Source organism: Balaenoptera musculus, chromosome 3, assembly GCF_009873245.2.
Source record: "Balaenoptera musculus isolate JJ_BM4_2016_0621 chromosome 3, mBalMus1.pri.v3, whole genome shotgun sequence".
NCBI classification, from domain to species: Eukaryota; Metazoa; Chordata; class Mammalia; order Artiodactyla; family Balaenopteridae; genus Balaenoptera; species Balaenoptera musculus.
The window spans coordinates 164,270,469-164,284,991 of record NC_045787.1 but is presented as its reverse complement, the minus strand read 5'-3'; the positions used below and the strand labels follow the sequence as shown (position 1 = coordinate 164,284,991).

General features: G+C 50.9%; 1 protein-coding gene across 2 annotated transcripts in view; it reads left to right on the top strand.

The window, feature by feature from the left end:
• The window catches only part of LOC118893457 (complement C3-like), a 28,093-nt gene that overhangs the window by 4,242 nt on the left and 9,328 nt on the right, over window positions 1-14,523 (top strand). The window contains exons 8-28 of one of the 2 annotated variants that reach the window (XM_036849035.1): window positions 241-343; window positions 483-603; window positions 869-984; window positions 1,656-1,796; window positions 1,887-2,096; window positions 2,259-2,468; window positions 2,767-2,928; window positions 3,195-3,324; window positions 4,819-4,896; window positions 6,270-6,467; window positions 6,650-6,761; window positions 7,082-7,167; window positions 7,271-7,410; window positions 7,864-8,070; window positions 8,721-8,772; window positions 8,950-9,036; window positions 9,141-9,344; window positions 10,484-10,559; window positions 10,788-10,956; window positions 13,966-14,061; window positions 14,222-14,375. In XM_036849035.1, the coding sequence (XP_036704930.1) occupies window positions 241-343; window positions 483-603; window positions 869-984; window positions 1,656-1,796; window positions 1,887-2,096; window positions 2,259-2,468; window positions 2,767-2,928; window positions 3,195-3,324; window positions 4,819-4,896; window positions 6,270-6,467; window positions 6,650-6,761; window positions 7,082-7,167; window positions 7,271-7,410; window positions 7,864-8,070; window positions 8,721-8,772; window positions 8,950-9,036; window positions 9,141-9,344; window positions 10,484-10,559; window positions 10,788-10,956; window positions 13,966-14,061; window positions 14,222-14,375 (2,852 nt within the window). The remainder of the gene's footprint in view (window positions 1-240; window positions 344-482; window positions 604-868; window positions 985-1,655; window positions 1,797-1,886; window positions 2,097-2,258; window positions 2,469-2,766; window positions 2,929-3,194; window positions 3,325-4,818; window positions 4,897-6,269; window positions 6,468-6,649; window positions 6,762-7,081; window positions 7,168-7,270; window positions 7,411-7,863; window positions 8,071-8,720; window positions 8,773-8,949; window positions 9,037-9,140; window positions 9,345-10,483; window positions 10,560-10,787; window positions 10,957-13,965; window positions 14,062-14,221; window positions 14,376-14,523) is intronic. The other variant, XM_036849036.1, reaches the window with a different exon arrangement.

Below are 14,523 nucleotides of genomic sequence, written 5' to 3'. Positions count from 1 at the left end.
TCCTGTGAGGTTACACAGGCTTCATCTGCAACCCAACAAGGCCTTAAGGGACATATTTGTCACCTCCCAGGCTTGTGTTGGTCAGTAATGGAAACATCTAAGTTACCAGAGGCCACTTCCGCCACTCCCAAAGTGTTACAGCCATTTCTGCAGCCCCAGGAGATTACACAGGCTGTCTCTGCAGATACATGAGGTTGTGTGGGTGCTTCAGAGCCAGTGAGACGGATGTCCATCCCCCAGATATATATTCAACAAGCCAGTGGATGGACACGCTCTGGCCATCTTTGGGGTGAAGCAGGATTCCCATCGGATCTCCATCAAAAGCTCCCTGCAGAGGGTGGAGGTGACTGAGACCCACCCCTCCCCTGTCTCTCCTTCCCCACCTCCTCCCCCTTCTTTCCCCCTTCCCCACCTCCCCTTCCTCTACTATCGCCCATTTCCCAAGAAACCATCTCCTCTCCTCTCTCTTGCACTGAGAGCAGATCTTTGAAGGCCTCGGCCACGTCTCCCTCCAGAAGGACACACTGATGGCCACATTCCAAGGCCCGGAAGAGGACTTCATTGGGGCCTCAATCTTTGTCAACGTCACTGTCTTCTCCTCAGGTGCCACCCTCACCCAGGCCCCTGGCTGAGGTCAGGACCCTGTGTCCTTTCCCAACCCAGACACTTCACCCATGTGACCTTGGGCCACCTCCTGCCTCAGTTTCCTCATCAGAGAAATGGGGAAATGCTGGAAGGGCTGGGAGGAGCTGAAATCGTGTTACTGTCTTTTCCTGCCTTCACCAAGATGGGCCTCCCATACCAGCCTGCTCTTTCCCCAGGAAACTGAACCTCTGCCACAGAACTTACGATCCTCCTGTCTCTCCAGGGGGTGAGATGGTCCAGGCCGAGACCTCCGGGGTGAAGATTGTCCAGAGCCCGTACAACATCAAGTTCACCAGGACACCCCAGTATTTCAAGCCAGGGATGCCATTCCACTTTAGGGTCAGAGTCTGGGTTCACTCCACGCAGGGACTCTGGGCCCCTCCCTGAAACAGACCTTCCCAGGAGACAAAAACCCACACAGGTTTCACCTGCCTCCCAGAGCTCATCTGTCTGAGGGCTGAGTCCATCATGCCTCCAGACCAATCCCAAGGTTCCCTCAAGTCTTAACCAGGTCCCCCCAAAGCACAGTGATGGCTCCAGAATTTCTCTGTGGGGGGTTAGGGATCACAGTCAGGCTGGAAGGTGATGCTTAGAAGTTTATCTTAAGGCTACATTTGCCCAGAAAGCATGCTATTTTTACATACATTCATTTGGGGTGACTTTGAAATGTCTGATAAGCATTAGAAAAGCTGGAGACATCCTTTGGTGCCAATCCTACTCCAAGTTTTCCCCAAGACCTCCACATCTCCTCCTACCCTTTTCACCCTCAATTCCCCCCACCCTTACACCCCGGTACACCAACAACCAGGGCTGCCACATACGGTTGTACTCTGCAAAACTCTAGGGGCTCCACTCATAGGCTCTAAATGAGAGGTGCCCCTGGTGTTGCTCAGTGCACAACTTGTACAGCTGTACAAGGCAGTCCTATCCAGATTGCATTCCCAGTTCCCACCTCTTACAACAGGCCACCCCCAGGCCTGTCCTTCATCTCATGCCAGATTCCACCCCAGGTCTTTGTCTCAAATCCTGATGGGTCCCCAGCCTCCAAAGTCCTCGTCCGCTGCCAAAACCACAAAGTACATACCTCGTCCAGTGGGGTGGCCACTCTGACCATCAACACAAATGGAGATCTGAAGGAGCTCCCTATCCTGGTACCAACCTTATGGGGCAGGGATAGTGGGGCTGGGACTGTGTGAGCTGGAAGGGTTATTAGGGGTTTACTTGCCCATGATGCTCCCCAGGTGGAAACTGATGCACCTCTCCAGCCAGAAGAGCAGGCTTCAGCCAGGATGACAGCTTGGCCTTACTCAACTCAGAACGGGTCTGGGAACTTCCTGCACATTGAGGTGAAGACATTGGGCACAGAGGTTGGCAGCAACATCCAGCTGAGCCTCAACACAAAGCATCAAAATCCTGCAACCAAGGACTGGATCACTCACTTCACCATCCTGGTGAGGGGTTAGGACCAGGACTTGAGCTGGTGGGAACCATCTGGGATGGACTCAGACCTAGAGGCTGAAGCAAAGGGACTAGGGGGCTCCCTTGTGGGCTGGGATAGCCTAGGGGAAGGGCTGGTTCTACCCTTCTCATCCATAGTCGCCCTTGTCTCCAAGGTCCTGAGTAAGGGCCAGATTGTGTATGCCAAACATCAGTTAAAAAGTCATGGGAGTGTCTACACGTCAGCCATTATTGATGTGACTTCAAAGATGCTTCCTTCCTTCCGCATCCTGGCCTTTTATTTACTGCCAAGGGGAACAGGGCAGGACCCTGAACTGGTGGCTGATTCCATTTGGATTGATGTGAATGACAAATGCAAGGAGAAGGTGAGTCAAACTCCTTGAAGTTGTACACCACCATCATAATGCTTGGGAGATGGTCTGTACAAATTCAAGGGCTCTCAGTCTGGAGGCAGAGGAGAGGAAGGAGAAGTGATGTGGCCTTAAAAGCTCAACTTAAGAGGTGGAGAAGATGCAAGTAAATGTGTAGAGTTGAGATTGGCCTGGTGGAGTTCCCAGATGCTCCATCAGAGCTGAGGGAGCATGAACTTGAAAGTGGACTTGTGGAAGCCCTTTGGTGACCTATGAGCCTCTTTTCCTGACATCTCTCTTTTTCCTTGCTTAGCTGAAGGTTGGCATGAAGAATGAAGGATACCTCCAGCCTGTACAGCCCAGCAGCCAGGTGGAATTGAAGGTGACAGGTGATGCAGAGGCCACAGTAGGGCTGGTGGCTGTGGACAAGGCTGTCTATATCTTGAACAGCAAACACAAGCTCACACAGAAGAAGGTAAGAACATGTGGGCTTTGGACCCAAAGATTGCCTGGAGATTCTAGCTGGAGCCTCAGTTTCTTCACCTAGTAAATGAACAATATCGGTGGTTGCAAGGATTCAAGGAGCCTGTGCACAGCACAGAGATTGGCAGGTAGTAAGGGCTCAATAAATGGGTGATTATGTGAAAATTATTATTTGAACCAGCAATTACAGTGCACCATTGCACCTTCCCTGGAGGGGTCATACAGGCTCCAAATCCAGGTTCCTCTCTTGACCCTCAGGTCTGGGATACGGTGGAGGAACATGACATTGGCTGCACAGCAGGCAGTGGGAAAGACAGACTTGCTGTGTTCAAGGATGCTGGATTGGACATGAAGATGAGCACAGGGATGGACACTTTGGCAAGCTCAGGTACTTAAGGGGGGCAGGAAGAGGGCAGGGGTGGGGGAAGTGCTATCTAGTGGTTAGGAACATGGACTTTGGTGTGAAAGAGATGAGCTAAAATCTAGGACCCTGCCACTTACCATAGGCTGATCATATTTCCTCTCTGATTCTCAATTTATCTCTCCATAAAATGTACATAATAATAGAAGTAACTTACTGTGTGCTATTTAAGATGTAGTTTTGGCCATGTGTATCAGAGATACAAATTAACAGTAGCTTAAACAGGTAGAAGTTTATTTCTTGCTCAGTAACAGTCCAGAGGTCATTCTGGGACTCAGGCTCCTTCTAGCTTGTTGCTCTGCCATATTCCAAGATGAAGTCTCACCAGGACCTCCTGCCAGGCACCAGGATGAAGGGAAGTGGAAAGAATAGTACACTTCTCTCTCATCTCATTGGCCAGAACTCAGTTACATGGCCCTATCTAGATACAAAGGAGGCTGGGAAATGTAGTCTTCATTCTGAGTGATACATAAAAGATGGAGGTTTAGTTGCCACAAACGATAGGGGAGAATGGATATTTTGGGGACAACTAGGAGGGTCTTCTTTTCAGCTATAAATAGTGATATTAATAACAATTTCTGGAACTTCCCTGCTGGTCCAGTGGCTAAGACTCCACACTCCCAATGCAGGGGGCCTGGGTTCAATCCCTGGTAAGGGAACTAGATCCTACATGCCACAACTAAAAGATCTCACATGCCACAACTAAAAGACCCTGCATGCTGCAATGAAGATCCTGAGTGCTGCAACTAAGACCTGGCACAGCCAAATAAATAAATAAATAAGTATTTTTTAAAAAATAACAATTTCTATTTACTACAAACTGGACCCTGTGCCAAGTACTTTTACATGCATGATCTCATAGATAGAACTATGATTATTCCATTTTACATAGCTGGAGAAATTAAAACCCAGAGAGGTTAAGTGACTTGCTGAAGATTGCACAACTTTTTTTTTTTTATAAATTTATTTTATTTATTTATTTTTGGCTGCATTGGGTCTTCGTTGCTGCACGCAGGCTTTCTCTAGTTGTGGCGAGCGGGGGCTGCTCTTCGTTGCAGTGCGCGGGCTTCTCATTGCGGTGGCTTGTTGTGGAGCATGGGCTCTAGGTGCACGGGCTTCAGTAGTTGTGGCACATGGGCTCAGTAGTTGTGCCTCACGGGCTCTAGAGCGCAGGCTCAGTAGTTGCGGTGCACAGGCTTAGTTGCTCCACGGCATGTGGGATCTTCCCGGACCAGGGCTTGAACCTGTGTCCCCTGCATTGGCAGGCAGATTCTTGACAATTGCACCACCAGGGAAGCCCTGCACAACTTTTAAGTGGCAAATCTTGACTACAAAGAGGCTGTGGGATAAAATGAGGTGATGCATATAAAGCACTGGGTATGCAGTAAGCACCCAATAAATCTCAAGGATGTTGATAATGATCTTGACACTTGTCCTCTCATTCTTCCCTCTGATCCCCAGACTGGCACTGCCCCCAGAGTCCATCTCCCAGCCGTCACCGCCGCTCCCTGAAGAGGCTGGAGACCAAGAGGAATGCAGGTCAGAGCTAAAGCTGGATGTGCCCTCCTGGCTCCCTAATCTGTATTCATCAGGGCTTAGAAAAGAAAACTGAAACCACTCTAGTTACTCCAGTCGTGGGGCAGGGAGGGGAGGTGATTTAATGATGGGAGTTTGGTGCTTTCAAAATCATTAGCTGAACTTTAGGAGTGGAAGTTGGAAGGCTGCTTGCTGAGACTCAAGATCACTCCATTGTAGTTCTTGCAATGCATGAAATCTAGGTTTCAGTGCATGAAATCTCAGGAAACTCTGCCAAAATCTCTCATGAAGCTGGCAGGTAGATAGTGAAACACAGAATTATGCCTGTTACAAAAACACATAGACTGGAGCCCACCCATCAGCTACCACCGTTGCAGGGAAAATGGTCTCCACCTCTCTTCCACTTTCCAAATTCTATACAAGAGCATCTGGGTGGCAGAATCTCATCCCATCCAGAACCCTAGCAGCAAGGGAGTCTGGGAAATGTAGTTTTTAGATGTCTAGCTTCTGTGATACAGGAAGGAAGGTAGATGAAGGGGGAGATGGATAACATGTAGACCAAGACCAGGGTGTGGATGGGACCAAGAAGCCTAGAGTTCAAGGAAGATGAGAGGCAGCACTGGGTGTTGTTAGAAGCATGGATTCTATGAATATTAGATTTTTCAGTCTTTTTAAGCAGCACTAATGACTTTGTGGATCTAAATAAAGGGGAAATAAGTGAAATCTAATAAAAATTGAGGTAAAACCCTAACTCTAATTTCAGTATCGAAAATCATGCTAACCTTCTGAGAAAAGTACATAATATAGACTGTTGTTTTATTTATGGTAACAATCACTTAACTATAGATGTTCTAACCATGTTATATGGTAGACAATAAGATTATTAAATTGCTCTAATATTTTCTATCTTTAAGTGCATTCCTTCAGTTCGCTAATTTAGAAGCATTCAACTTGACATCATGCTCTACAGCAAGTTTTGTGTTTTCATTTTTTTAAAACACACAACGAAAACCAGGAGTCAAAATCACAACTTTAATAAATAAACGTGGCGTTGCCAATGCCTGTCCAAAAAGAAGGAGAAGGAGAAGAAATAGCAGGGGCAGCAGCATGAATTCCAGTCCCAGCTCTGCCACTTGTGAGCTGTGTGACCCTGGGCCAGTGAATTGACCTCTCTGTAGCTCAGCTTCCTCATCAGAGCTCATCATATGAGTTCAGTGTGAAGCTTCAGGGGAAAGACACGGGCAAAGTTCTAGGGACAGCATTGCCAGAGATACCGCTAAACAGAGGTCAGGTGTACATGGCATTGAGGTGGATGGGTCCCTGCTTCCTCAGGTCCTACCCAGCCCCTCCTCTGTCCCACTAACTCTGGCTTGCAGTGAACAAGTTCGAGACAGAGCTGGAGCGAAAGTGCTGTGAGGCTGGGATCCGGGAGAGCCCAGTGGGGCTATCGTGTGAGGAGAGGACCCGTCATGTCCGCTATGGACCAGTCTGCATCGCCGCTTTCCTGAGTTGCTGCCGTCTGTCTGAGGCCCTGACTCGGGAGGCCCGAGAGGAGCAGCTGCTTCTGGGGACAAGTGAGGGGGCCACGGCAGGAGGCACAGGGTCGGGGGGCTCCACTGAGGGACATGGAGTGCCATGGACAGGTCAAGGGGTGACATGTGCCATGGAGGGATGAGGTGGGAGGACCCCACTGAAGAGTCTGGTGGGTCATGGGAGACATGCAAAAGACACCCTGACCCACATCTGTTCCCTACAGCGGATGAAGACGAGGACTTTGATGACATCTTCCAGGAGGACCAGCCTGTCCGGAGCTTGTTCCCTGAAAGTTGGTTCTGGAAGAAGATAACTCTGCCCAAAAGTGAATCGGGGTAGGACTATGGCCCCCATGCCAGCCTCTGGTCCCTGGCCCTTTCCATGCATCAGGGGGCATCCATCATGGCCAATGCCCCCAGGAGTGACATTGAGCTCTCAGCATTGTCCCATGACAGGAAACTTCCTGGATGGGGATAAAGATCCCAGTGGGTCCCCCAAAATGATGTCCCTCTAGTGATAATTTCTCTAACTGGGTGACCCACTGACCCCTTCATAGTGACGGTAAGCCCAAGACAGTAACCCTCAATCAGAGGCTCTGTCCAGGCTGCACAGACTCACTTATGTTCCCTTCCCCCTACCCTGGCACTTTCTGCAGCATCTCGCACTACAGCACCCTTGTGACCGTGCCAGATTCCATCACCACATGGCAGTTTGTGGCCGTCAGTCTCAAGGCTGGACAAGGTGACCCCACAAGCCCAGTGCTGAAAGAATAGGAGAACAGTGGCCCTGGCCAGCCCCAGGGCAGTTGGCCTCTGCTTAATGTCAAGTGCTCTCCTGGTTCTAGGTCTTTGCGTCTCTGACCCCTTTGAGCTGACAGTTATGAAATCATTCTTTGTGGATCTTAAGTTGCCCTTCTCCGTGATCAGGAATGAGCAGGTCCAGATCCAAGCTGTGCTGTACAATTTCATGGTCTACCCGGTCAAGGTGAAGCCCCCAGCCTTCCCCTCTCCCCCCAAAAACGTCTGTCAGTGTGTTTTATAAGGGGGATGGAGGGTGTCCATTATTCGAAGGAGCCAGTGAAGTGGCAGCCTTTTTGAAAAAGTTTCTAAGACATTTTCCCATTTAAGCCTCACGATAACCCCAGGAGATGGATGCTATGACTGTTCTTGGTTTGGAGATGAGGAAACTTACATGGCTTTCCTGATAAGGAAACTTACATGGCTTTCCGGATAAGGAAACTTACATGGCTTTCCTGAGATCACATAGCACCTAAGTGACAGAAGGGGTTTGAACCCAGGCAGGGTCTTTACTCTCAATCATTATGCTACACTGTCACCTACTCAGGATTCTCAGGGTGGGGGCAGGGAGGAGACTGTGACTCTAGGGTCCTGGGCCTCCTCATGCATCAGGACCCTCTAACTGCCCACCCTGCCCCAGGTCCGAGTGGAGTTCCCCCACAAGGAGCCACTGTGCAGTGCGGCAAAGCCAGGAGCCCCTTCCCGCCAGGTGGTTGTCGTGCCCCCCACCTCCTCCAAGATGGTGCCCTTCGTGCTTCTCCCACTTGAAACAGGCAAAGTGGATGTGGAGGTCAAGGTCATGGGCTTTGGGGTCCAGGACCACGTGAGGAAGACACTCCTGGTCCAGGTAATAGGCACCCCCAGCCCTTGCTGCCAGTGCAGCGAGTGGGGCTTCTCCTGAGCTCCAGGCTGTGTGATCACGGGAGGGGCAGGTGGGCCCAAGATCAATGAACAGGCCTCCAGGACAGGAGTGAGGTGCGAGACAATGATTTGAAAGTTCAATCACAGAGTCCCCACTTCGGGACTTTGGAGTCAGGCTCGGGTTCAAACCTTGTCTCTTCTGTGTGACCTCGGACAAGTTACTTAACTTCTCTGAGCCTCTGTTTCCTCATTTGCAGGATGGGGATAATCCTCATACCCACGAATAATCAGAGAGCTGTGAAGATTACACACGACCAGTGCATGACCCATCAGTGATACTTTATTTACTTAAACACATTTTTTAGCACTTAGGGTATAGCGCTTTAAGAATATTAACTCACTGCACCCTCAGAACAACTCTCTGAGGTAGGAACTACTGTACTCTCCCTTTTATGGATGAGAAAACTGAGACACAGAGGGGTGAAGTAATTTGTCCAAGGTCATGCAGCTAGGAAGCAAAAGAGCTGGGATTTGAACCCAGATATCTGGGTCCCAGAGCCTGTGCTAAAAGCTGTATTTCCTCTTACTGTCATTATTACTATTGTTTTTAACTTTCTTCTTCACTGCATCCTACAGGCAGAGGGTCAGATACAGCAAATATCCCATAGCATCCTCCTGAACCCCCAAGGTTTGTGGGGTCTTCAGGGAGCACGTGGGATCCTGGGACCATGCTCCAGTGGAGGGAGGGGCTGAAATGAGGGGATCTGGTCAGAGGGCCAGTCTGAGATTCTCCCAGAGTCTGCAGTCTAACCCTGACCTCCCCAGTCCCAGAACCTGCTTGTCACACAAAGTTGTGCCTGCTCAGGTCAGACCCAGATGGAGCTGGTGCCAAAACAGGACTTTTTGAACAAGATGCCCAACACAGAGGCAGAAGTGTTTGTCAGCATTCAAGGTGCCTAGACAGAGCTGGCTCCTGTGGGGGCTGAGGGAGGGGCTGGGGGTACCTATGGTCCCCATCGGGGAGCCATGGTAGCTTAGACCATGCCCACCTGACAGGTGACATCCTTGGAGAGACCATTCTGGGCAGCCTGACACCCAGAGAAACAAGGCGACTGCTGAGGGTCCCCACTGGCTGCCCCGAACAGACGCTGAGCTCCCTGGCACCCGTGATCATCCTGGCCCGCTATTTGGATAGCACGGGCCAGTGGAACAAGGTTGGGGTGGAGCTCAGGGAGCAAGTGATGAAGAACATTGTCAGCGGTGAGAGTGGATCCCCTCCTGGGACCTCGATGAGGGTGTCTGGGACTCTTGGGGAGGGTGGTTGAGGTACCCCTGGGGTTGGAGGAGGCCCCCACTGGACCTTCCCAGACAATAGCACCCAAACTCTGACTCTTCTCCCTGATGACAACCTGATACCAAGTCCCCCAGGTGACCCCCAATGGTGACCCCCACATTATTCCTTCACCCTGACCCCTCTCCCAGGCTACAAGTCTCATAACAGACACCCTGGTTAACCCCAAAGCAGCAACCTCCCAGGTTATGTTATATTCAGACACTGTCCCAGGTTATAGCCAATCAGTTCCATGCCCTGGGCTACACCCCCAGGGAACTTCCAGGCAGAAGACTCCAGAATAATCCCAGGTGGTGGCCTTCCGGTTACACCTGATTGCTAACACCTTCCCAGGTTACATCCAAACCCCCCAGGTAACAGCCATAGATACACACCCCGGTTACACCCTGACAGAGACCCTCAAGTTAGTTTGGACGCTGACCCCGTCTCCCTGGTTACACTCAGACACCAACTCTCCATCCAGCTGCTCTGGATGGTGTTCCATCCAAGTAACACCCAGACACTAACATCCCCAGTGTTAAACCCAAACAGTAAACCTCCAGGTAGCCTTCAGATAATACCCAAGTAGCAATGCTCAGAATCCACCCCAGAGGTGCCCTCTCCAGAATACACCCAGGAGTAACATCCTCTGACTACACAGACACACTGACATCTCTAGTTTACAGCCAAGAAACAACCCCCAGGAAAACACCCAGGTAGTGGCCCCTCAGGATACGCCCTTTCCTGGGTTTCACCTTCCATGATCCCTCCTAGCAGTAATTCCCAGTCACACCCCAATGGCGCAGTTTCCCAGTTTACTCCCAGATACAGCTGTACCCTGGCTCCCACTGTCACATGTGGCCATGACCTTCATTTACACCTGGGCCCTGCAGCTCCCTCCTTAATGCACCTGGACCAGTCCCCTCCTGCAGGTTACATCTAGATATGATGCACCCCTAAGTCCCACCCATACCCTGCCCCCCAGATTATGCCTGGTAATAACCCCTGCTTCACAGCCCCACCCAAGCACCAACTCTCCTGGTAAGCTCCCATCCACCTGTTTTCCCAGGGTACAGCCGGATGCTGACCCACCGGAGTGCAGATAGCACCTACCACACCAGCAAGGGAAACCCAGGAAGCACCTGGTAATGATGAGGGCACTGGTAGGAGGAAGCCTGAGGGACCAGCCTGGGGCTTGATGACCCCAGAAGTATCCCCACTGAGGGGTCTTGGGGCAGGCAGCCTGTGGGCCAGCAGCAATCCAAGTTGCCGTGGTCTCTGGGGTAGACTTCTCCATAGTGTAGACGCCCCTGTCCTAGAACCCCCTTGGTGACTATTGCCAGCCATCACCCACCCTGTCTCCCTTCCAACAGGCTCACGAGTTACGTATTCCGGGTCTTCGCCCTGGCCTACCCTACCATGACAATCGGGGCGCTCAACCCTGAGTCTCTCTGCACCATTGCCAACTGGATCATCACCCAGAGGCAGGCGAAGGACGGGAGCTTCGTGGAGGAAAGCCCTGTGGTCATGGGGTCCATGAAGGTGCCCACCGCCCCCCACCACTACCTGAGACATTCAAACAAAACCCAAGGGCTCTGCACACTGGGAGGGGAATTTCAGCCCCCTGACGTGTTCCCAGGTAGAATGAGAACAGGAAAGAGCCGAGGTCCGGCACCAAGCATCACATCTCCCTGCTCTGGACCATGCTGCACTCTGTTACAATGTGGGGAGGCTGGGACATATCCCCCCACCCCTACTTCAAGGAGTTGCCAGTCCTGGCCCACCTCTCTCTGGGTCTGAGTCCTCCTTGTTCCCCCAGCCAACACACCCATCCCTACCAATTGTTCCTCCACACCAGCCTCCAGAAACAGCTTTCAAACAGCCTGGGAGGTCTGTCCCCGGCTCAAACACCTTCTGTGGCAGTCACCTACGACAAACACAGTCACCTACAACAGTATCTCTCTACTCTATCCTTCTCTTCTGTATCTCCCTCCAAGCCTCACCCCTCAATACTCCCTGCTCACAGGTCCTTCCAACTCACCTCCGTATCTTTGCTTAGGCTGCTCTCTCTGCATGGTATACTCACGCCTCATCCCTTTTTTCCCCTGCACCTAGCCAAATTATGTTTTCTCTTTAGATTTAGATCAGACACCACCTCCTCTAAATCTCCCCCGAATACCAGCCCTGTCCTGTGCACCTATCACGTTAGGAATGTGATTTATTCACTCATTCAACAAACATTTATCCAGCAACTGCTGTGTGCCAGGCCTTGTGCTGGGTAGAGGGGAGACACAGAGGTAAACAAGACAGTGACAGCCCCTGCTTGTAGAACTGACATAAGCTGGGTAGTGGGGGGCAGACAGAAATTCACCAAATAATTATAACTAGTGATTGTTTAAGTCACAATTGTGCCACGTTCCATGGGAGAGAAAAGCAGGAGGTAGGATTTAATAGGAGCCATGCCCAGCGCTGGGGGTGTCAGGGGTAGCCTACAGGCGGAAGTGACAGTAAAACAGCAACCTGAAAAAGGAATAGGAGACAGCGGAGGAAAGAATGGAAAACAGAGCTCCAGGCAAAGGGAACGGCATGTGCAAAGGCCCTGAGGCTCTGGCATGTTTGAGGACGGGGAAAAGAGACCAGTGTCATCAGAGCCCAAAGATGGCAAAGAGGTGATCCATCCCAAGGCCTGGGAAGGAGGAAAGATGCCAGGTCCTGAAGCCTGTGGGGCTTTGCAATAGTCTCTTCAGGGTTTGCTTTTCCTACACTGTGAGTCCTCCAGGGAGAAAAGCAGGTCTGGTTCATCATAGTCAGCAAATGTTGCTGAATAAAACTCTGGATGGATGAATGAACCAGCAAAGACAGAATGCACCCCCAAAAGAAGGGAGGACTGTGTGAGTGAAAGCCCTACATGGTACAGGAAGGCGGTACATAAAGGAGTTACAAACACAGGAACAGTAAGACAGGCTCACAGATCTGAGTTTCTTTCCACCAACGAACATTTATCAGGCACCTATAATGTGCCAGGCACTGCTTTAAGCGCTGGGAACTCAGGGCAAACAAAATAGACAAAAATCCCTGTCCTCATGGGGCAGACATTCTAGTGGAGGACAGACAGGCAATTAGCATAATAGGGGCATAAATGATGTGGCATGTTATAAGTGATACGGGAAAAATGCAGGGAAAGGTGGGAAGGGTGAAATTTTGGAAGGCTTCCTGAGGAGATGATATTTATACAGAACTGGAGAGGTGAGGGAGCAAGTCCTGTGGATAACTAAGGAGAGAGTGTCCTAAGCAGGGGAAGCAGCATGTGCAAAGGTCCTGAGACTGGAATGTGCCCAATATTTTGGAGGAACAGTGAGGAGCCCAGTGTGGCTGGAACAGAGTAAGCAAGGGGAGAGGGGGAGGTGGGGAGGGTGGGGAGGTGATGGGACAGATTGTGCAGGGCCTTGTGAGCCAAAGGGAGGACTTGAGCTTTTCCTCTGAGTGAGGTGGGAGCCACAGAAGGTTCTAAGCAGAGGACGGATGTAAACTGATTCAAGAGTCCACAGGCTTCATTGGCCACTGTGAGAAGAAGAGACTTTGGGGTACGTATTAGTCTCCTAGGGCTGCTGTAACAAAGTACCACAAACTGGGTGGCTTAAAACAACAGAAATCTATTTATTTTGTCCCAGTTCTAGAGACTAAAAGTCCAAGATTGGGACTTCCCTGGTAGTCCAGTGGTTAAGACTCCGTACTTCCAATGCAAGGGGCGCGGGTTCGAGCCCTGGTCGGGGAACTAAGATCCCACATGCCATGCGGCGTGGCCAAAAAAAAAAAAAAAAAAAGTCCAAGATTAAGGTCTCGGCAGGGCCATGCTCCTTCTGAAGGCTCATTGGGGCATGGGGTGGGAATCCTGCCTTGCCTCTTCTAGCTTGGTGGTTCCTGGCAATCCTTGGCATCCCTTGGCTTATAGCCACAGCACTCCAATCTCTGCCTCCATCTTCACATGGCTTTCTTCCTTCTGTGTGTGCCTTCTTATATGGACACCAGTCATTGGATACAGGGTCCCCCTAATCCAGTACAACCTATTCTTAACTTAGCTCATTACATCTACAGAGACCCTATTTCCTAATAAGATCACACTCTGAGGTTCTGGGTGGACAAGCATTTGGGGGGAAAATTATTCAGTCCAGTACAGGGATTGAGGGTGGAACTTGGGAGACTAAAGAGGAGTTTGAACCTTGTCGGTCATTTACCAGCAATGGGGACACTTCACCCTCTGACCCTCAGTTTGCTCGTCAGGAAAATGGAGCTGCTGCAAGCATGTTTTGAGCTAGCATAGAGAGCTTAGCACAGCACCCTCCATGGCCGTCAACTTTTCTTAGTAAAGCAGACCCCACACAGGCAAATCGCAAGATAGCTCCTCCTCCTCTACCTCTCTCCTCATCCTGCTTTCAGCATCATCCAGCCCAGAGCTGAGCACCTGCGAGCTTTTCAAGGTCAGTCAGGAGAGATTGGGGAAGGTGTCTCCAAGATGGTAAAGGGATTATGGGTGTGGTTCTGCATCCACAGGGTGGCTACCAAGGCTCGGAGGCAGATGTATCCCTCACAGCTCTTGTCCTGATCGCTCTGAATGAGGGGAAGGAGTGGTGCAACCAGAAGATACCGGTAGGACCCAAAGACGAGGGCAGGGTCTCCAGGGTGCCATACCCCCTGCACACAGGGAGCTCCCCTGCCCTCGTGTCCTTCTTAGTGCTTTCCTCTCTTCTAACTCCCAGACCCCTTTCCTCTGATCACCTCCCTCTAGCCTCTTCTCTTGACTCTCTAGAATTTGGCTGCCAGCATGAAGCAAGCCGGTGACTTCCTGGAGACAAAACTCCCCCACATCCAGACAACCTTTGCCATAGCCATAGTCTCCTATGCTCTGGCCCTCACCAGGAGCCCCCGAGCCAACGACCGCCTGGACAGCTTTGCCAGCCAGGGTGGGTGTGGGCCACTTTTCAACAAACTATGTGTTAACCACAGTCACGGGGGCAGAGAGAGGGGGATTGTATGATCTCAAATCCAGCAAAATGTGATTCTTCATTTATGAGCACCTATGGTGTGCCAACCCTTGAGCTCAGACCCTGA